This window comes from Octopus bimaculoides, chromosome 4 (assembly GCF_001194135.2).
Source record: "Octopus bimaculoides isolate UCB-OBI-ISO-001 chromosome 4, ASM119413v2, whole genome shotgun sequence".
In the NCBI taxonomy this organism is placed as follows: Eukaryota; Metazoa; Mollusca; class Cephalopoda; order Octopoda; family Octopodidae; genus Octopus; species Octopus bimaculoides.
The window spans coordinates 17,099,697-17,124,628 of NC_068984.1; the positions used below are offsets into that span (position 1 = coordinate 17,099,697).

Here is a 24,932-nt window from a genome sequence, read left to right on the forward strand (position 1 = left end):
CTACCTACCTCAGTTGCTATGGCATTGTGGTAAATCCGGCCACCCCATTAACGGAGACAAAACCCGGATTTAAAACACTGGATGATGATGATGATGATATATATATATATATATATATATATATAAATAAATAAATAATATCAACATTTTTTTAATGCAAGAATCAGTTACACATATTTAAAATACAGCAGCCCTCAAGTCATTTCAAACTGTAACATTCACTGAAATAATGCAATATATGTGACTCGGCATATTTTAATGTCTCTGATTGCAATGTTTTGTGTGAGTTTTGGGCTGAGATTTTTACTGTTGGATTCTTTTTTGCATCACCGATAACTGAGACAATGAAGGAAAGTGTATTTATAATGACACTAGCACTAGTCTGATGAAGGCCAGGCATTATCTCTCCCATTATCTGTTAGCTGGAACTATCATGAGCAAAACAAAGGAAAATATTTGTTGTGGACACCAACAGTAGAAACCCACTTTCCAAGTTTGAGGACTCCGCTGTCCTATTAAGGTCTATGACTATATGAGCAAAACAAAATGGATACCTTGAGAGAAATATACATTCTTATCAAATGAAAACTGCAATCTTATCAGTGACCTATGTTACATCAAAAGGTTACAGAAAGCATCAAACAAGGACTATAGGACAAGCAATGGTAAATATAACAGAAACTTGTACGTAATGAGTCTACTTAACCTCAATTTTACTAAAACACAAATTCTAACTGTTTGTGTTATAATTCAAGTCTTAAGTCAAGAGCTGCAGCAATTACATACATTAAATACATAACAAAAACAAGACAAAATACAATATAATCTAATTACTAATATACCAACACAGCATGAACAGTTGTTTTTTTTAAATAAGTATACTGAAGTTATATTTATATGTTTAAATGATTTATACATATATATACTTCTCTCTACTAAACTGATTTTTTTAATGTTTTAAAACTATTAAATGGTAATAGTCTGGTCCCTAGGGAATCACTGTTTAAATGTAAATAAAATAAACAATGTTCTGCAGAAGAAATTTCAATTCCTGTAAATTGTTCCCTATTGTAGTTGATTTCATGACAGAAAGAGTTAAAAAGAAGAGAAGAAAAGCAAATTCCTTTTGGTATAACCATAGTATTTAAATTTATTTTTGGAACATATTTGCATAGAATCAGCAAGATTAATCAATAAAGTCTACATTAACAATACACATGTAGATTACTTGTCTCAATATCCATCAGGAGCATATCATTTTTAATGAAAATAAAATCTAACAATGTAAAAATAATTTAACAAATTTAACAGAATCTTTTAGTGTCTACCAGGGCTCTATTTCTGCATTTCAGTCTAGCAGGGAGTCTGTGACTTATAAGACATAATTCAATAAACTTCCACTGCATGGCAACTTGAGCAAGTGTCTTCTACTATGCCCTCATGCTAATCAAAGCCTTGTGAGTGGATTTGGTAGACAGAATTTGAAAGAAGCCCATCGTGTGTGTGTGTGTGTGTGTGTGTGTGTGTGTGTGTGTGTGTGTGTGTGTGTGTGTGTGTGTGTTTGTGTGTGTGTGTGTGTCCCACACTGCTTGACAACTGGTGTTGGTATTTATGCCACTGTAACTTTGTAGTTCAGCAAAAGCGACTGATATAATAAGTATCAGGCTTAAGAAAGGAACTGGGGTCCATTCATTCAACTAAAAATTCAAGGAGGTGCCACAGCATGGCCATGACACGTGACCTAAACGAGTAAGAAGATAAAAGATATATTGCTACCCTAATGAAAGTTTGCTTTGTCCATCTTTTGATACAACTGAAGGCTTTATTTAGGATAGGTTTTAAACCTTTCCTTCAGTCTTTTACCAAACTGGATATCTGGATATAGAATGTCTCCCTACTTCTGAGAAAAGACTCACAAATATTTGAGCCAACAAGATAGACTTGTCCACCTGCAGAAAATGTTTGTCACCTTTATTGTGTAGGAACTGACTTAACTCGGTTTTGATAGTGGGGTAATTTCTGGAGTTCTTCATATTTCATGGCATATATTTTATTTTTATTGGCCAATTCTAACAAATTAATTCAGTATCAACATGTTAATAAAGTAAAATTTCATCAGTTCATTGAGGCTGAAGGTAGCATAGATTTCCGAGAAGGATTTCAGACAAGCAAAAACGATGGTTTGCAAGGTTTAAATAACAATTTCCTATAAATAAATATAGGGGCCTGACTGGCTGCGATCATTTTGTCAGTTGCTATCAAGACCTCAAGAGTTTTCAGACCCCTGCATTGCCGATTTCCTCTGTAAAATCAAAATAACATCAGCTCATCTGAGAAACGAGCCCAGTGAGGTGGAGTGGCTCCTGCAGTGAGTATCACTGGCCATTCTCCGCAGCAACACCATCATGGTCATGATAGCAGGACACAGCTGAATACACCATTTGTTCTGAGGTACATGGCCTATTGCCTCCTCTCCTTCCATCTGCTGCTTAACCTCACCTTTTTGTTTTCTTTTTCTGTTCCTTCGTATTTAAATATTTAATTTAAAATGTGATCTGTTGGTTCAAAATAAAGATTTTAAATTTCAAAAACAAAAACAAAAAATAACCCCCACACAACCTCTTATATTGGCACAAAGCCACAATTCATAGAGAAGAAGCATATATTAGTCCATTGAATCAACTTGGGTGTTGACTGATACTTATTTGATCAAACCTGAAATGATACAGGACATAGAGGAAAACAGGATATAAACTAAATAAAATTCAGTTGCCACATTGCTCTTTCTGACTTTGTGAGGTTTAAATAACGACCAAAGATGTTTACTCATAGATAAGTTGCATCTCATTTTGCACAAAACTGTTATACATAATACAAGATTTCATAATTTCCTGTATAGGTCACATTCTGGTATTTGTCATTGAAGTTATGTACTAAAAGTGCAACTTGTACAGGAGTTTTTACATTCTGAGTTCAAATCCCACCAAGGTCAACTTTGTCTTTCATCCTTTCAGGGTTAATAAAATCAAGTACTAGTCAAGTACGGGGGGAGTGGGAGGGGTCAATGTAATCAAATTGCTCTCTCTCTAATGCTGCTGGCCTTGTGCCTATAGTAGAAAAGGATTACGGCACCTACACCTATAAATGTAACTAGCTGGCATAAATGGTGGAATGGTAGAATAAATGTAGTATAGCATCATTTTCTTCCCCCAATATTTTGAGTTCAAATGAAGGTAGAGATTACAAAAAACAGCAGAATGTGGGACTAAATGTAACACTCTAAGAGACTGACTTTTCCATGATTGAGAAAATAATTGCAGATAATGTATTGTGATTGACTCAATCAGCTATGTCCCTTGCCTGTATATACAGGTCATTGTCGACCTACGATCACAATTGGTTCCGACTAACTGGTCGTAAGTCAGTTTGGTCGTAAGTCGGCCTATAGGCCTACATAGCTTTGTTTTATATTTTTACATTCTTAAGGTACATTCTCAGGTAAAAGTCACACACAGCATTCTGTATTATACTATTATACTGGCATTAGTCAAAAATTTTGGAGTCTCAAGCAGTCGTCTTATAAACAAATACGAGGTTGCCTTGATGTCTCCACAACAGGATAGTCATTCAACACAGTGGCGATCGATAACCAAACTTAGGGGAAGCGTTTGTTAGCTGACATCATCCGTAGACAGGTTAATTTTTAAGAAATTAAACCCATTAGATTTCAACTGGACTATTTATTATTGCTACTGGGATCTGGCACACCAATTGCTGTAAAGTCAATGGGCCGTAAGTCGACAACAACCTATATATATATATATATATATATATATATTTGTGACCTTGGATGCCAAAATTAGAAATTAATATTTTGGGTTTAAAAAAAGCAGTTAGCTGGCAGAATCATTAGCATGCCAAGCCAAATGCTTTGCAGCATTTTGTCTGACTTAATGTTCTAAGTTCAAATTCTGCTGAGGTTGACTTTGTCTTTCATCCCTTTGGAGTGGATAAAATAATTACCAGTTGAGCACTGGGTTCAATATAATCAACTATTCCCCTCCCCCAGAATTACTGGCCTCGTGCCAAAATTTGAAACCCATATCTTGGGTTCAAATCACACAAGTGTCAGTTTTTCCTTTCATCTCTTCAAGATCACCAAGTACCAATAATACAATGTTATTAATTTGACTGACTATACATTTGCTTATACAAAATGAGATCTTGTGCCAAGTCAAAGGAAATATACTGTATTTAAATAGTTTTAGAAGCAATACGAAGGATTTCTGTCAGCAAAACTGGCGATTTCATCTTTGATGTAATTGCTGTGAATTGCAAAAAATTTGTGAATTTCAATATTTTATTATATTTTGTTCAGTGACTTTCTTTCAAAAAGAAAAAAAAAATATCCAGTAAAATGAGGTAGAATTAGCTTGAATGTTACAACATTATAGAGGATATCTGATTAAACAAGTAGTTACATGAAAGTAAAGCTCACTGCTTTTGTTTTCAATGGAAACAAACATTAATTCTATATGTTGTAATTTAGATGGTATACAACATTACATCAATATCTTGTTTAGGAAATCATAACATTTACTAAATTTGAAACCTGTGTTTATGTTCACTTTTGTAAGCATTATATGGAAGGAACATCATTTTGATGTGATCTCTGTGAGAATTATTTCTCGGTTACTGCCTAAAATAAAGTGTTTGGTAAAATTATAATTTTTCATACTACACATCTAAAAAGTGTCTGCTATTTTGCATATGTTCTCTATAATGATTTCTATTATAAGCACAAGATTTCTATCATAAGCCCAAGGAGTATAGCCAATTTAACAGACTCCAGTACTTGACTGCTACTTTATGTTATTGACCCCAGCCATATCTGAACTCAGAACATATAGTTGTCCCTAGTATTAAACCTCTCCAAGATTAATGGCAAGATAAAAATAGACCCAGGCAGCTGGCTGTAAATATATCAGATATTACCTTTTACTGGTTTCATTCACGGGACTGCAGCCATGCTGGGACATAGCCTAACCCCAGTAATTTTTTTAAAGTTTGTTACTAATTCTGTTAGTCTCTTTTACTGAACTGTTAATGTATGAAGACAAACAAAGCAACACTAATTGTCAAGAGAGGGTTTGGTTGGACTCAGATTAATCAGATAATGTGAGCCTGAACAAGCTAGGTTTCTGTTAGAAGCCTGTGAAACCTTAAATTGCGGTGTGGATTATGGTCTAGTTACCTGTATTGTAAATCAGGTGGTTCATGAAGGAGTCATACCCAATGACTCATGTAACAGCACCACAGTCAACTGCTACAAAGGTAAAGGTGACACCTTAGATAGAAATAATTACAGAGATATCAAATTGTTGGATCAAGTGATGAAAGTTAGGGAGAGGCTCATAGCCCAACTAATTAGGGAGTGAGTTAATCTAGATGAGATGCAGTTTGATTTTGTGCCAAGGAGAAGCACCATTGATGCTATATTTCTGGTAAGGTAGCAGCAGTGAAAGATTAACCACTGTACTTGGCTTTTGTTGATTGAGAGAAAGCCTTTGACAGGGTCCCCCAATCCCTTATCTGGTGGTCAATGCAGAAACTAGGGATGGACGAGTGGTTGGTGAGGTGTACAAGCCATGTACAGGGGCTCTGTCAGTAAAGTGAGGGTTGGCAACAAGTACAGCAAAGAATTAAGGGTATGAGCAGGGTTCACCAAGGATTGGTCCTCAACCTCCTCTTGTTCATGATAGTTGTTGTGAGAATGCAATGAACTGTGTGTATGCATGTTTATGTTGTTTGAAGATCAAGGGAACCTGTGCATACATAGACAATATTACCATCTGTGGTACCAATCGCACAGAACATGACAAGAATCTATCAATTACTTTAGAACAACATAAGCATGCATACACACAATTCATTGCATTCTCACAACAATAGCCATCCAGGAAATAACAGTGGAATTTAAGACAGGCTGCCTTGACGGTTCCTCTGTGTTCATGACCTTGTTCTTATAGCTGAACCACTACCAGAACTCAAGAAGAAGTTTCAGGTATGGAAGCAAGGTCTAGAATTTGAGTTAACCTAGCAAAAACCAAAGTCTTAGTAAGTAGGAAGGGAGACAAATCACAAATCCCTTCAGGTAGATGGCCCTACTCAATCTGTAGGAAAGGCATAGGTAGAAACTTCATAAGATATACCTGGTGTAAACTATGGACACATAAGAGGTGCAGCAATATCAGAGGAAGATTAACAGGGAAAATAACGTTCGTATGTGGAAGATGCACAGATACAATAAACACCTAAAATGTACAGAAAATAGATTCCATCAACTGCCAGGAGGGTAAGCTAGAGGTAGTAGATAGTTTCTATTATCTAGGTGACCAAGTTAATAGCGGAGGTGGATGCTCCAAGAGCATAGCAGTGAGTATAAGAATAGACCTTTGGCAATATGCTGTACTTGAGAAGACATGTGAAGCCAAGTAAAATTGTAGTTATGGCTGATGTTGGTGTCACCTAAAAAGCACCTTCTGCCAGTGGCCATTGAAAAGCTCCTTTCGAGTGTTGGGCTTCACAGAGGCAATGACGAATGTCCAAGACCTTTAGCATTATGTTGTGCTTGAGAAGAAGACTCATCAAGCCAAGTCAAATCGTAGTTGGAGCCGATACTGGTGCCACACAAATCACACCCATGCTTGTGGCACATAAAGCATTCACTACACTCTCAGAGCGGTTGGCATTAGGAAGGGTATTCAGATGTAGAAACCATATCAAATCAGACCTAGTCAAACCGTCTGACCCATGCTAGCATGGACAACAGACGTTAAATTATGATGATGATCTCACACACACACACACACACACACAATGAGCTTCTACAGCTTCTGCCAACCAATTTCACTCACAAAGCATGGAGTGGTATGTGCCTATAGCAGAAAACACTGGCCCAAAGTGCAGCACAGTAGGACTGCATCTGAAACCACATGGTTGCAAAGTGAGCTTCTTAATCAAAAGCAATACATGTTAATAAAATAGAAAAGGAATACAAAATGTGAAAATCTTCATATGAACAAAGACTGTTAAAGTGAGTGATGTTTCTGGTTGGTTTATAATGTATAGGAATAAATAAGAAATGGAGACGGGGATATAAACTATTTTTTTTGTTTTAAATCCCAAATAATGTAGCCAGTGAAAAGTGAATGATTACATTTAAGTTTTATAGACCACAAATGCATTCTTTTCAATGAACTGTTGAATATTTTGAAAATTATTTCCTTGAGTGATTAGTTATATAAAAAAAGATTTGTTTCATAAAAAGATCATTACAAATAGAAATCTATGAGAAGTCCCAATGTCACTTTAACCCTTGGACATTCAAATTACTGTTGAATATAATGCATATTTATTAACACTGTTTTGAATTAATCATGCATTACTTTGCAGCTTTCAGATTTCAATGATGTAATTTATTTTTCTAGGATTACAATTTATTTTGCAAGGATTCCAACGTCAAGGCTGTTCTTCTTTACAGGTCAGAAACTTGAAACATCATCAAAGTCATAAAGAGTAAGCTACAGACCCTCGCCAACAAAATGTCTGCACTACATCCTCAAGATCTGGTGACAGGATAAAATTTCAAACAGAAAGTCTGTGGGATAGAATGAATCAAACTCCTATCAATCAAGAAATTCTTATTTCTTTATTGCCCACAAGGGGCTAAACATAGAGGGAACAAACAAGGAGAGACAAAGGGATTAAGTCGATTACATCGACCCCAGTGCGTAACTGGTACTTAATTTATTGACCCCGAAAGGATGAAAGGCTAAGTCGACCTTGGTGGAATTTGAACTCAGAACATAATGGCAGACGAAATACCACTAAGCACTTCGGCTGGAGTGCTAATGTTTCTGCCAGCTCGCCGCCATCGATCAAGAAATTCTGAAAAGGAAATGGGGCTAGATTGTTCATACTCTAAGGAGATCTGAAAGCAACATTGCAAGACAAATGTCAGACTGGCATCCTGAAGCAAAGAACATGGTTGGACAACCTAAGAAGACCTGGAAAGGATGCATGAAGGATGAAGCAAAAGCAATCGGTCTCTCTTGGTCTCAAATCATGGAGGTAGTCCAAGATTGCATCCATTGGCAATGAAATGGTCATGGCCCCATGCTCCTTACAAGGTAATGTGGACAAACTAACTAAACTAACTAGGATGACACTATAAGGTAAGTGTGAGAGGCCAGATTTGACCAGTTTGAAGATAAAACATGTAGCAATTTGGGCTCCATGTAGCTGGTTTAAATGCCACAGGGTTAAAATAATTAAGTAAATGGTCAAATTTGGTGGTGATTTTGACAACGATTGATAACTTTAACAGACAAACCAAAGGGTTTTGTGGGCAAGTAAGAGACAAAAACATTATGAGAGATGTAAGAAGATAGACTGACATAAAATAATGCAAGAGAGATATATCATTTGAAATGACAAAGAGGTACAAAGTAGAACAGGTTTTGCTGTAAAAGATCTTCATAAATGCACTAAGTCCAAGTCTTCTTAATCACTCAGTCAGGCAGAACATGCTGAATAATCCAACTACGATTTGAATGTTGGGAAGTAACCACACAATAGACAATGTTAGGACAAAAGGGAATTGAGTCACAAACACCAAAGGAAGTAACACATTATCAGCATATGATGAGCTCAGAAAAAGCAGGCTAAACAATAGGTATATGATCAAAATTGTTAAAATATATAAAGGATTCTTGAAACTTAAAGAACCAACATATCATCATCATCATCATCATCATTATCAACCCCTGGACATTACTGTCTCAAGTCTTGGGACTCATAGGGACAGTTACTTTGTTTCTATGGTTTCTAAAAGATTGAGATCACAATATTTCCTCTGAACAGGACACCGGTTCAACACAGGGTTACTCATTTACAGCTAAGTGGACTGGGGCAATGTGTAATGAAGTATTTTGCTCAAGAGCACAATGCACTGCACAGTCCAGGAGTCAAAACGATGATCTTGTGATTGTGAATGCAACATCTGAACCACTAGGCCACATGCCTTCACTAGCATAAAACAGATATGACTGAAAATGGAAATGAAGATACAGTTTGCAATTTCAACCATTCCAAGGACAATTAAAAAAAATTTTTTAAATGCAATTCTGAAATTATGTTTGTCTAAAAATTGAAATAAAAATGGAAATTGTAGTTGTGGCTGATGCCAGTCCGCTTGACTGGCGCCTGTGCTGGTGGCACGTAATAAGCACCATTCACGCGTGGGTTGATGCCAGTGCTACCCAAGTGGCTCCTTGTGCTGGTGGCCTGTAAAAAGCACCATCTAAATGTTGTCAATGTCAGTACCCCGCAACTGGCTCCTGTGTGGGTAGCACATAAAAAGCACTATCCAAACGTGGTCGATGCCAGTGCCGCCTGACTGGCTCCCATGCTGGTGGCACGTAAAAAGCACCTACTACACTCTCGGAGTGGCTGGCGTTAGGAAGGGCATCCAGCTGTAGAAACATTGCCAGATCAGATTGGAGCCTGGTGCAGCCTACTGGCTTGCTAGTTCTCAGTCAAACTGTCCAACCCACGCCAGCATGGAAAATGGATGTTAAACGATGATGATGATTATGATGATCCTAAACATATAAATATGTAAAGGATCCTATCTTTTGCAAAAAGTGAAGAGGCAGCTGAGTATGTCTATCACACCTTATTGAAATTAACAGTCTAACTTTCCGTAAGGTCAGGCTAATTTAAAGACACTCAAGCTGGACTTATGCTTCAGAGATATTTTAACTACTACAGCTACCAAGAAAAAGGTGTGTAGCAGTCAGGTGAATAGTGGAAAAAAAATTTACAATAAATTAAAGAAGAAACAGGAAGTAACACCAGACTTTGAAAAGTCAAGCTTGTAATATATAATCTATGAGAATGACTAAGAAATATTCAAAATGTCTCCATATCCAAAAAAAGAAATCAAATATGAAACACTGAAATTTTCAAAGTTACAATTAATCAATTAGTAAAAGACGATGGATGTGTTATTGAGAACTTTGCTTCCCAACCATAGAGTTTTAGGTTCAGTTCTACTGTGTGGCACCTTGGGTAAGTGTTTTCTATAACCGCAGGCCAACCAAAGCCTTGTGGGTGGATTTGGAAGACATTAAACTGAAAGTCACCTGTCATATATACATATGTATATAAGTGCGTGTGAGAGTGTGTATGTTTGTGTCTCTTTGTCTTGACAACGTATGATAGTTGTAAATGAGTATCACTGTCATACAAGCAGTGTCATTCATTTCCAATATTCTGCAAAAACATGTTTGACCATGGGGGAAATATAACCTTACTTGGAAACAGGTGGGAATGGATAGCAGGAAGGGAATCTGGTCATAGAAAATCTACCTCAAGGCAGCGAGCTGGCAGAAACGTTAAGCAGTATTTCGTCGGTCTTTACATTCTGAGTTCAAATTCTGCAGAGGTCGACTTTGCTTTTCATCCTTTCGGGGTCGATAAATAAAGTACCAGTTACGCACTGAGGTCACTGTAATCAACTTAATCCCTTTGTCTGTCTTTGTTTGTCCCCTTTATGTTTAGCCCCTTGTGGGCAATAAAGAACTAAGAAAATCTACCTCAATAAACTTCCTCTAAGCCATGAAAGCAATGAAAAGTAGATGTCAAAGCAATGACGATGCTTACAAAATTGTCTCAGAGAACATTAAAAAATTAAAAAATCAATCCTCTACATCAGTGTTTCTCAACTGATTTTTACCTATGGACTCCTTTTGAATCCTGTTTAACCAGATGGACTCTCCTAGCTAATAAGTGTTTAAGAAATCATATCATATTTTTATAATTAAATATTATTAGGAATTGTACATGGAACCCTGCCATTAGAAATGAATTAATGGCTATAACTGTGGATGATGCAAGGCAGATGTATTCAGCCTTCTGCAACCTTATTCAGTCAGTTATAACTGTTGATGGCAGACGTTTTGAATAATACCTTTCCTTATCTTATGACAAATAAAAATACAAAATTTCATGCTTCCTCTTCATCTCTTTAGTTACAGGTTCTGAAAAATCTCAACACAAACAGCCTCAAGTTAGCTGTTTGACCCTGTATAGTCTTTGTTTCAGATTTTGGTTACACACCTATGTAAGGATTACCAAGTGATAATGGACTGCACAAACTTGTCCTTAAAATAATGAAGCCTACTGTGATTTTGTAGAAAGTGCTCATGTGCATACAACCAAACAGTAAAGAATGTACACATTGCAGGAGGGAATCTGGCACTCTCATAAGTTCTTGAAATGATAATGAACGGATAGAAATCTAAAACCAATGGCTTGGATGTTTTTCTACAACAGAGACCACAGATTTATGATGCTCTATGGTTGTATTATATGGGAATCCAGAGTAGTCGTTACATAATTCATTAATATTCTTTTCTACTCTAGGCACAAGGCCTGAAATTTTGGGGGAGGGAGCCAGTCGATTACATTGACCCCTGTACACAACTGGTACTTAATTTATTGACCCAGAAAGGATGAAAGGCAAAGTTGACTGTGGCAGAATTTGAACTCAAAACGTAAAGAGAAATGAACTACTGCTAAACATTTCGCCTGGCGTGCTAACGTTTATAATTTGTTAATATTCTAACAGAAATCTACCTTGAATACTTTTGGTAGATTCAAAAAGCTCATATACAGGAGTAGATGCTAAACAGTAAGACCACACCAAGAACTATCTTCAATGCCAGGCAATAAAAAGAAAGTTAATAGCGTTTCCAGTTCACTCCTTTTAATGATCAAAACTGCCACAGTAACACATACACATTCCCACCCAAACATTTAAAAATATTATGTTTCTTATAGGATAATTTTATTTATGCATGTTATTCTTGAAGATAAGACTTTCTCAGCGATTGTTGACCAAAAATATCTTTTTTTTATTAACATCAACATTGCTCAGTCCACACCTATTACTCAACATCCTTGTTCTAATGGTTTGGTTCTGATGTTTGTACAAACATGCACACGCCACCAAAATTTTGTATGTGAATAAAAGTGTATTGCAAAACAGGCTACAACCCTTATTGTAGAGAACTACACTCCATCTGACAAATAATGAGATCCTGGTAAATAGTGACAGGGTAGAGTTCAAGAAGTTATATCAACTTATGAATATGATGAGGAAGATAGTATCAAATATTTTACAATAAGCACTCTATACTCTATAAAAAATATAACACTGAAAACTCAAAATTCTGGCATCAATTTCTGGTACCACCAAATCTGATTCCTCAATTTTTAATTTGGTTAATCATAATTTCTTTATACTGATTGAAAGTACACAACATGTATGGCTAATGTGAATCATTAGGTTGCTTTTTAGCAGCTGAACTTGTTAAAGTTTGGATTTAAAGGATACAGCTAGGTCATCATAGCAATTTTTACATCATTAGAGAACTTTCTAACAACTAGGCATAAGACAAAACTTATACAATGAAAAAAGGGGCTGTTTTTGATACCACAAAGCTATAAAATAAAATTAAACTAGAAAAATACTACAAAAAGAAAATCAGAAACATCTAGTTTATTAGTTCATGTAACAAGAAAGATTATATGAACAGAAATATATATCATTACTGCTATCCAGTAGCCCCCCCCCCCCCGACTCAATATATACCCAGGTTTTCGCCACTCACTCCTGACTCTTCTGTACTCTTTAATCACACTTCCTTCACAATATCCTGCCACTTATATTATGGCGTTTCGAACCTCAAGGTATGCCTGACACTTGCCACCATCTATATCTCTCTTTTCATTTACTCAACCATCCCATTTATAGTCTGATTCCCGTCCCTTGTGAGTATGCCCGGCATTTTGCTACCATCTCTATCCTGCTGTCTCCCACTCTCTCCCTCCTTCTCCCACACTTCCCTCAGGTTAGGTTACCATGAATTTCCTTTGCGGTAGCGCACCTGTTTCTGTTTTCATTCCTGATCTCTCTCTCTGGCTGGGTTACCTTGTACTTCCTCTACAGCAAGACACCTGTTTGTCTCTCTATCTCACTATAACCTTTCATCATCCAACACAAGATCACCTCCTCCTTCTTGAAAGTCTTTTTTTTTTGTCTTGCAAGTACTTGGTGACTGTCGGTGCAGATGCTACTTAAAAGCACTTAGTCCACACTGTAAACTGGTTGGTGTTTGGAAGGGCATCCAGCTGTAAAAATCTTACCGGAACTGACCTTGCCTGTGCTTGTGCCACATAAAAAGCACTAAGTCCACTGTGCTGAGTGGTTGATGTTAGGAGGGGCATCCAGCTGTAAAAATCCTGCCAAAACAGTCACAGAAGTTTGGTGCAGGTTTCTGCCTGGCCGGGTCTTGTGAAACCATCCCACCCATACTAGCGTGGAAGGTGGACGTTAAACAATGATGATGATGAGGATACATACATCTATTTTCTTCACTTCTTGCTACATTGGACTGATATCCTCTGCATCAAACCCATTGCCTATTTCTAATCTTCAGTCATGCTATTCTCACTCAATGCACTTCCTATTCTGTCTTATGTTGTACCTGGAGCTCACAACTCTTCCTTCCTCTTTCTCACTTTCCAGTTGGGCAAGCCATGTATTCACCCCTTCAGCAAGACACCTGCCCTTCTTCCTCTCATAGTTTCTTTCTCCAGTCTATACCCAGCTCAGTTGAGCGAACTTATCTTGCAGATACTTGGCAACCTCATTGGTGCTGGTGCCACATAAAAAGTACCCAGTACACTCTTAAGAAGGGCATCCAGCTGTAGAAACTAAGCCAAACCAGACATAGAACCTGAAAGAAACCTCTGGCTTGTCTGTTCTTGTTAAACCATCCAACCCATGCCAAAATGGAAAAAGGGACATTAAATGATGATGATGATGATGAAAGAGAAAGAGAGAGAAGTATACATGCAGATATACTCACAGCCACACCTCTACATACACACACACGAGAGCAGTTACTCTAAATAAGAACTGGTCTGCCTTCTGATGACTCATCTAACCCATATTAACAAGGAAGAACAGATGGGATGATGATATTGTAATGCTTGCTTTACAATAATTTGAATATCTACTCCCTGGCAATAAGCAGGTTATTTAAGTTGAAAATATCAACAATGAAGAAATTGTCACACATGAATTTTTTTTTTTTTTTTTTTTTTTTTTTTTTTTTGTGTATTACATGAGTAATCTAAAAACGTGTTCTCATTTTGAAAATCTCTACCTGATTGGTAAAGAGTTCAATAAAAACTCACTGAACTCGTTGATAGAGCACAGGCGTATTTACTATAAAATATCAAATAACTGACCTTGATGAGGAGATTGTGTACCTTCTCCACTGGCAAAACCAACGTGTTCTTTTTGCCTTTCTCGAGGGCACCTTGTGCCTCTCGTATCGTCCATACATTAATTGATGTGGGGATGATTTTTTGTACACGTTCCTCCACATCTTGGATGGTATGTAATGGCACTGCACACAATGTGAAAAGGAGCTGGAGACAAAGCTTTTCGATGTACTCCAATGCTTCATCTCGTGTTGTTAGATTGGTAATTACTTGGCGTTGAACCTGGAAAAAAAAAGACAAACAAACAATTTTAAAATCAAGAGCAAAGATTTATTATTCACAAGGAACATATTCAGTATAGTCTTTTTTTTAATATCATCACATGGCATGTAATTTTTTTACTTTCCTACCATTTTCATAGAATAGAATACTTTGGGTTTATTTATTCATTTATTGATTGTTATAATGTATTGGATGAAAGTTCAAATCCAGTCGAAGTTTAGTCTTCTGAATAGAATTTATGAAAAGGATTTTTCTGCATCTCACCCCTATCGTCTGTATTAATGATGTAAAGCGTAGAGCAAAAGTTCAAATCTACTTAAAGTATTCTATCTTACAGTTGGCAGAAGGGGTGTATTTAGATATCTTCATTTCTCATTAATACAACTTCTGGACAATCATATTTTAAATAAATATACAGGCGCAGGTGTGGCTGTGTGGTAAGAAGCTTGCTTCACAGCCACATGGTCCTAGGTTCAGTTTCACTGAGTAGCACCTTCAGACAACCAAAGCTTTGTGGGTGGATTTGGTAGGCAGAAACTGAAAGAAGCCCATTTTGTGTGTGTGTGTGTGTGTGTGTGTGTGTGTGTGTGTGTGTCTTTGTCCCTCACCACCGCTTGACAGCCAGTGTTGGTGTGTTTACATCCCCGTAACTTAGTGGTTCAGCAAAAGAGACTGACAGAATAAGTACCAGGCTTTAAAAGATAAGACTATATACAAATATATATATATAACTAAGCACCATTCAGATGTTATTGCCACTTCCTTTGTGAAGACGTAACTAATAACTCCTAATTAATAACTCCTAATTACACTCAACACTTATTTTTGAATTGTCTCACCAAATAGACTAACTTATTTATACAAACAGTTCACAAAGTGAAAGACATTATTTTGCTATGAAGAAGAGAAGAAGCCTAATATTTTGAGCAAACATTTTCATTAGAGATGAATTATTTTCTATCAATAAGCATTCTCACTCTCGCTCTAATAAAAGGTCCTACCAAGAAACGTTAGATGACTTCTTTTCTTCACAGCAAAATGATTTTAACTAATTAATTTAACATTTTTATAATGGATTATATGTTGTTTGTGGACATTAGACAACACTTTCATATACGTTGATTTTGATGCTCAAGGTCTTTTGTTAAAAAACAATATTGGCAATGATAATGTCAGGAAGAAGATAGTTTTGGATAACATGGCTTTTGGTTTCAAGAGCGGGAGGGTGGGAAGGAGAGTCAATATCTAACATTATTTGCTCTTTACACTTTAGTTTTCGATACTTTTACTAATCAATTGCTGTTTGTAAAATTATTTCTACACTTATTTCCATATTCATGCAGATGTTGAAATTCTAAGAATTGCTTACTGTTTCAGTTTTAATTCAGAAATTCTAGTCCTGGGATATATCATCCATGCACTTAATTAAAAAAAGAAAAGAAAAAACCCAATAAAGTACATATCCTTGCCTCACTCCACTCATAAAAATATCTAACAACTGATTTTGCACACCAAATTTTCCATTTAAATCAGTTGAGGTATCCTCTTCCTTTCCAACTTCACATGAAAGTTTAGTCCAAAAGGGATTCAACTTTACATCTAATTGCATTGCAGACTGACGAGGCTCTTTAGATATTTCTTTGCCATGAGGAAGAGGAGAAATATGATTTAGGCAGGATCCTCAAATTTAGATAACTATTCTATTAAGCATTACCATAGACTAACAAGAGTAAAAGATTACAGACAAATGTATTCATGTAAATGCATTGCTTAATTATTTTGGTAATGTCTTTTCTTGCATGACTTTAGGACAAATATTCTTTTGTTTTCTAATATCTATTTGCTTCTTTTATTTTTCCATATTTGTTCTATGATTATAAATGGCATGAAGTATGCAGACTTGTGAGAATCAACTACAGAGGTGAAGTTTATAGCTGTAAAGGCAAAACCAAATGGAGCTCCGGACACAGGCCATTATAATACAGTCAACTTACTCAGTAGGACAGGAAGACAAAGAACTTAAAACTACAACATTGAACAAATCAGTATGATGAAACCCCAGAGAAAAGCAGTCAGATAGGTGACAGAAAACAAGGACACCTGTTTGTTGTTTTAGTCTGGTGTCAGACCTGTGATCAAAATCATTCTACTTAACCAGGCACAATGCACCTAAGACTGCGTCACTCAAGACGTCTTCTTCTCACAACATACTAAAATATTATTTGAAGTAGATTTGGTTGCTATGTCTAGCATTTTGAGCAACCACATAGAGGCTCCTTTGTTGGTTTATGAAATGGCATGCTTAACAGAGCAATTACATAAAAAAAAAATAATAAAAGAGATAGATGCTGAATGTGGAAACATGAATGTTCTGCATGTTACTAATAACCCATATTGAATAAATCTATAAAAAATATTTTCTTAGAGGATGTAGAGCCCATAACCTGATAAAAAAGGTTTTGTAAAATATTGATAGTTAATGTTTTATTGGATCAAATTAGTAACTGAGAAAAACAGAAAAACTGGACAGAGGAATTTAAAAGCAGCACAAAATGCATGCATGTGTGTGTGTGTGTGTCCGTCAATTTATATCAGTGTGCTTTGTGTTTGGCCCTGAAAGAGAGACAGTGGATTCAGCATGCCAAAGAAAGATGAGAAATATATGGCTTTGGTAACAAAAGAAGGACAAATGCAATAGCAAGTAATGTTGAATGAATAATGTATAAAGCAGCAGGATTAAATGACTAAATGTTTGAAGACAGGAAGGAAAATGAATAATATGATGGGCCAAAGAGCAGATAGAGGTTGTCTACGAGGAAGGATTCTTTAATAAAAGAGACAGATTTTTCTTGATTGCTAGAAGCCAGTATAGACATAAATTCATACAAAATTATTAAAATCTACAGGCAGAGAGATAACTGATATTAATTAAGAACAGAATTAAATGAGAGTGCTAGAAATGTGTTTTAAATTATTTATGCATTATTGTAGGATATTTATGAGCAACAGAACAGGGAGAAGTAAAACAAGCTACCAGTTCTTCAAACTAGATTTTTAATAAGTCTAAAACAAATCAGTATAATCTACACCTCAATAAATTGATTAATTTAAATAGATCTTAATATGAGAATTTAATTGTTTTTAATCAATTAGTCACAAAATAGTGAATCTTTTCAAATGCTGCCGTAATTTCAGAGGGAAAATCTGAGAGCAGATAAAGTTTTATAAGGGCCCAGTTTATGGAAAATTGATTTTCATTTCTGAATTTATTAGAACATTTTAAATATATAATTCTTATCTACTTAAGTCAAATATAACCAGTGAATTCAGATAACTAATTTGGAATTTTAAGATAGTCTACATAAGAAATTGTAAGAGAAATAAACCATAGAAGTGAAATGAAGTAGCCGTGATTTGGTTATTAAAACTACTCTCCTTTGTGCCCAGTACTTCATTTGTTTATCCAAAAAAAAAAAAGCAAGATAAAATAACATGTCTACAATAATCTTGCAAATAAATAAATGAAATGAAAAAAAAACCCACTTCTCACTGACTACAATTGTCAAGAGATCAAATGGTTAAAGAATGTTTGTCTGTCTGTCGGGTAATCTCCTTCCCTCTCTTTCTCTTTCTCTCTCACACACACATACACACACAATAGTCCACAGACAGATTATAAACAATTACTACAATCATTAGGGAAAAGTAGCCAATGGTTAGCTAAGAGGTAACATTTAAGAGCTATCTGTCAGCTAGTTAAGATTCCTTTAGAAAGAGCATTCCGATCATAGTTAAAATATCAGATTAGATAAGCCACACAGATGAAAGAAAGGGAGGAGAAGAAAAAAAAAAAGCAAAACTCCAAGGACAAACTTCGATTTTGTGGAACAAAACAACTGACTGTTACTCTGCATTCAACAAATACTTTCAAGGAAATAAATATATGGAGCGAGAGCGGGTGATTTTTAATGCCAACATAATACTTTTTATGAGTCAACATAGTATTATGTCCTTTGTTTGTGAGAATATGTCAAGACAAATATTTGTACCAAGCAGTAAAAAATTCAAGATCCCACATGTTGTTAGGTCACACGATAGGTCATAGTGAACTGCTTATTAGAGACTCGAATATTTTGTGGGCGAGGTCGTTGTAAATTACTAATTCAAATTCTGAACATGTTCTTTTTAAATTGTATTATCAACCAATTCAATTATCTTAAATTGTGATTTAATATTTCCTTCAAATTAAAAAATAAAAATAAACCACCTATGTATACTTCCTTTTTTTCTTTTTTTTCTTCTTCATAAATAAATGAACTATCAAAAGAAAATGCGCACATAACTAGGGAACCAATCCTATGCAGACAGAACAATATATGTAATATCTTGTATTATATGAAAACTAATGAATGGAGTCAACGTGTTCATATGTTTGCTCAAAGTTGTCCAATGCTATTCAATAACCAAAATACTTAACCTTTTCTTTCTTATAGCACTAGTCTTGTAAGAAAGAAAAGGTAAAGTATTTTGGTCATTGAGTAGCATTGGACAACTTTGAGCAAACATGTGATAAGAAAGTAACCAATCAAACATTCAGTGGTGATCCACAGATTCAACATTGAGCAATGGGAGAGTTTCTTAATGTGATATACAGTGTCTAAGAGACAGGGAAAGAGAAAGAGAGAAAGAAGGAATGAGTTTAACTTGAAATAGAGAGCACAATACTTTACAGGGTAAGTGGTGTTGCAATTTCAAAACAAAGAGGGACGATATTGTTTAATCTGATTTTGGACCACCCTACACATTCTGTTACATTGAAAATTTGGTTGCATTATTAATACTCAGGTCAAAATATATGCATTACATTTCCTGTCCATTCTGATTTTTTTTTCTATGTCTAGAGATTTACAGGATCATTTAAAAGCAAGTAAAAAGAGACAGCTGTGATTCTCTAGTATTTATTATGAAAAGTTGCAGATGAAACTAGAATTTAGAACTAGAAAAGAAATTTAATTTGTGGTTATTTTAGTGTGCACAAGTGTTTATATTTGTCTTGTTCTGTCGAGGAAAATGCATTTTGGAACAGTGTTCATGTGTATATTAGAGATCGTAATTTAACATGTAGCTTGATTTATAAGACTTTTGCTTGGAGTTGCACATGTAGTGTATCTTGATGGTCTTTGTTTTTCAAGGAATTTTGTTTTGTTGTGTGAAGCTGTTATGATAGTGCAGACTGTTATTATAAAGAGTATATTGTTTGTATTTTGTTATGATTTGGGGCAGATAAATTGGAAGCTTAGACAAGGCTGGCACCTTTATAAAGGACCTGATGTATTGTTTGTAGATTAGTGTCATGTTTTCCTTATTTTAGCAGAATGTTATGTAAGTGAGTGCTTGTAATCTATATAATCTTGTTTTTGTTTTGGTTATGTCTTTTATATGTTGTGTGAACGATGACATTAAAGCTTTGTATTGTGAAGCAAAAAATTTTAGTCCTTTGTGTGAGAAATAATGACTGCTAAATTTGATGCTATACAAAATTACATTCTCAAGTTAGGTAACTGAAAAAAAAAAACATCTTATTTTGCAATGTTAAAAGAAAGAAAAAACTCATAATTTTTTGTTTGTTTCAGAAACATACTTGAGTTACCTATTTAATAGCTATAAACAGGTCACTTCTGGACAGAAAATATTTATAAATATGGCTGGATTAAAAAAGAACGTTTGACATGAATAAGGAGGGGTTATTTAGCTTTGGTGTGTATGAATAAATGTATTTACATAAATTCTATATTGTCCTGCATTTAACCTAGCAACAACTATGCCAAGGAAACAAGAAAAACAAAATTATGGATAAAATTAACAACAAAATGGACACTAATTAAAATTAAGAGGTCTTATAACAAAAGAGTAAATGGAGGGACAACCTACACCAATTCAAAGATGGCCTCACGTCTTTTAGGATTGTGAAACTTAGAGAAATATGAGAAACACCTACATCCTGCAATGGACAGCTCAAGGCTAATGCTATTGATGATGACGATGATGATGGTGGTGGTGGTGATGAGTGATAGTGATGGTGATGATGATGATGGCTGTGATGATGACAACGATGATGATGAAGACAATGAAAGAATCTATTATTTACTGTCAATGTTGTGTACAAATGATTTATCTTATTTTTAGTTTGATAAAATAAAATGAAAGTTTAAATACTGATATTCTAAGTGCAGTTCCATCCAATTATGCAAAACCTTGATTTTAGAATAGCATATATTGAGTTACTGCTTCCCCAAGAACTGGTTAGGTTTGAAATACAATATTGGAACATGTAAACAACAGGAGTGGTTTTCATGTGTAAATCAACACAAACATAAAGTACTAATATGGCAATTAATTCTAAACATTGAAGTGTTAAACTGAGAAAACAAAGCTAACCGAAATGACCAATCACAATCCATTAGAGACTGTATCTTATAATTTAAGCTATAACTCAAGATATCTAGCATGATGACTCATTATAATAATCTTCTTCCTCTGCAAAAATACTACCCAAAGATATTTACATTTAGCATCAACTAGAAGTACGTTCAACCTGTGCATTCAGATTAAATGTTATTGCTTGCTGAAATAATCCTTTCTAATGCTGAAAGCAGTTCAATAACAAATTCGAACGGTAGAAAGTTATAAACAAAAGTTTCATGTAATAAGAATATAATTTCAGTGTTTTTAAACAGGAAGTAAAAGAATTCAAATCTGAAAGGAATTTGCTGCAATTTAACCTACCACCACCACCACCTCCACCAGCACACAATATCTAACTTATTTTTGTTTCTCATTTTAAATCCATTTATCTATGGCACTATAGATTATATAAATCTGAAAAATTCAGAAATTTGATTATGTCCTGAAAACAATTTTATTTTTATTCTTATGAATGAATACCCTTGTTAATATAAAAACACTCATATTTTCCTAATTCAGTATACTGAAGAGAGGGAAGTACTTTGGATGAAGACACATCAAAGTGTGTACAGCAAAATATTAAACTTTTGGTCTGTCTATGAGTTGGAGCGTACAACTCATAGGCAGACCTAAAGTTTAATACTTTAATCCCTAAGCTACAATGCTTTTTATATCTTGGAATAGTATTACCAACTCAAAGTAAAATATCAGTTTTCAGCAGAATATTTTTATGAAATGAACAAAATATAGGATGAAGCAGTTTTGTTTTCATCATACATTTTCCCAAGCCATCATAGATTAAAGCTGTTCAACGATATGTAGTGCACTACTCTAATACAAGTGCCAACTTTCAAAGACTGTTGGCCTTTGTCGTCATCATATTTGTTGTTGTTGTTTGGTCTCAAGTCAGCACTTATCGAGAAGACAAATTACCAAAGATATTCCAGCTATGACTATCCCAACATTTTTAAGGAATAATATACCTTAAGCTACATTATCCAGTATGCCCTTTTAAGATGATAGGTTGTGTTTTGAGGGAGGCCTGGCTGCTGTTTCTAGCAGGTCAGGTCATCATGTGAGGTTCCCAATAGTGTTAATGCTTTTTTTTTTTTTTGCTATGCATGTAAAAATACAAAATAGGCTGCTAGAATTTCCTTTCTTCTCTTACAAATTACTTGACAATATTAAACCTGCATAATTGTAGCTTTAAATCAGTTTGTAATATTTTTTTTTTTTTACAATGTATTCAGAATATTTTTTATCCTAAATTATTAAAATGCCATGTCATAACATATGACAAACCATCCAATGGAATAAATTCTATCACATTCTTCAATAACAGCAATTTCTTCTAGCAAACAACCAAATAATTTATGAAGTAATAGCTAATTATCCCTGAGCGCAATGACTTCATCTCTGACCCAGTCAGTTGCATCCATCCACTTACCCTTCCTTCTTTCTTAAGAAATACATGGTCTACAAAATTGCCATAACTCCTGCAAGACTACCAACTGGAAAGCAGCATATGCGTTGGGCATTGCACAACCTGCAATGTACCCCTCCTCTCTAACTGATGTTTTTTTGGGGTTTTCAGCAAGAGAATCTCCCTTCCTAAAGAATTCTCCTACTCACCACTCTGCAAACCAAGAATCCACTGTAGATGGTTACTCTCAAGGAAAAAGCTTCCTCATTTGCTGCTTCTTTGCTTCTAACTCCACCATGCACATATTCAACAAAACTCCTTCAAAACTCCTAAGAGAATGTGCCAGTTATGTGATACCAGCATTAGCCACGACTATGATTTCTCTTAGCTAAAAAATTGCATATAAGAGTGTGGGAGACATAACAAGATAGGATAATCTCAGTCAGAGAAAAACCCATCAGCACATGCTGCAATGAGGAGATTTGAAGAGACATTTCCAATCCAAGAGATGAAAGCCAGTTTGAGCCCATAGATTCTCATACAGGCCAGACATAGTCTAAGGTTCGTTGATTTCAAGTGCAACAAGAAGGGACAGGACAAATTCCTTGTAGATCTAGCTCTATAGAGAAACCACACTGGTATTTACTGTAGAAGGAAAGAATGAGATTCACTGAGTTAAAAGGGATGATTGTTTTCATTACTTTTGAGTTGTTGGAAGTGACAGTAATAGTTGGCAGGATTAGAAAACTAGGTGCACCTAACACACCCATCCTTCCTCTTCTCTTTATCTTACTGAGTCTCAATCTTCTCTGGCTCTGCTCTAACCATGACACTCAGTTTCTCCTCCTCAGAGTATCAACCCCCAGAGTATAAACCCTTTCCCTTTCCACATCAATGTACAAATCTTTAGAGCTTATGAATGTCATGGACACTCCCTCTGGTTGTGCCATAAACAAAAGAACATTTACAGATGTAATTAAGAGCAAAACCATTATAAAACATTTCAAATTTTTAACACATGCAAACTACTATCATTATTATTATTATTATTATTATTATTATTATTATTGTGTAGAATAGGATATATAAATATGTGAGAAATGGTACTCAATACATGTAGCAGAGTTCATTCATTCAGAGCAGATGATTTACTTTCTCATCAGCCCAGGTTTCTCAGTTTCTGTGACATTCCTAAAGGGTGTGATAAAAACAGGAAACCCAGGGCAGAAAGAGTGAAACTTTAGCTCTGGATGAATGAATAATGTTAGGTGTGTATGTGTGTGTGTGTTACAAATTCACGCATAACATTTGAGTTGTTGAAAGTGAGAGAGATAGCATGTTTTATCTACCATATATATTAAAAAATTAGTCACACACATTTATACACACACAAGAGAGAAAGAGGAAAAGGGTTGTTGCAGTTTGTGACTATTCCAATATGTTGTTGTTATTGTGTACGTTGTTTGTTATTCCTTTGAAATGATTGACAATATAGAACCAACAGGATGGGCAGAGAACAATTTCAGAAATGTTAAGGTCAACAATAAGGTTTTCCCATATTCACTTTAAAAAAAGATTGCTACCAACTGCTACCATTACCTGCAGTTAGACTACATTTTTGTTCTCCAACAGATGATGTTGAAATAAATTTCAGATTTATATTTAAAACAGTTTTACAGTAGAATTTTTTCTATTTTTGCACTTTTTTAACATTTGTTTTGTGATTGATACAACTATTCTGGAACAAGAAGTCAATTTTCTGCACATCAATGGTGTCTTCAATAATAGAAAAGTGATTCTTGTGGCATAGTCAGGAAGATAACAAACATAACTGCAGTTTGTTGTCATTTGAACAGTTGTCTTGGGGTGGATAAACTAACTTTAAGGAAAATTACTCCCTTGAAGGGAAAGATATCATTCACTTAAGCTGAAAGGAAGAACACAAGCAGAAGATTACTGAGGTTAGGGATGAGAAGACTTGGAATATACAAACCCCCCCCCCAAAAAAAACCAAACAAACTAAAACAATGATTAACCATAAGAAGATAGGAAATACTTGTCAAAGACAGAAGGAAAGGCGCAAGCCTAGACAAATAATGGGTGATATTAGCTCAGTGAATAACTGAAATCTGGAAGACAAATATACACTGGTAATACAATCAGTGTAGTTGAGTTAAACATTAAAAAAAATACATTGGTAGAAAAAAAAAATAACAAACAAAAATATTGAATGAGAAAAGAAAGTACTTTTGGATTTTTGTCAACAAGGCTTTACAATCACTCAACTACAAACTGTTTTTATTATATAAAAGATGTCCATTTTAGTTTATATGATAAACTGTGCTTAATATTACATATTAAAAAATCTTGTGAATGTATTTAATTCACAATATATAATGAA

General features: G+C 35.1%; 1 protein-coding gene across 2 annotated transcripts in view; it reads right to left on the minus strand.

Annotated features, from left to right (window-relative positions):
* Positions 1-24,932, minus strand: part of LOC106875192 (son of sevenless homolog 2) — a 113,703-nt gene that overhangs the window by 49,251 nt on the left and 39,520 nt on the right. For both annotated transcript variants that reach the window (XM_014923231.2, XM_052966921.1), the window contains one exon: positions 14,386-14,643. In XM_014923231.2, coding sequence (XP_014778717.1) covers positions 14,386-14,643 — 258 coding nt within the window. The remainder of the gene's footprint in view (positions 1-14,385; positions 14,644-24,932) is intronic.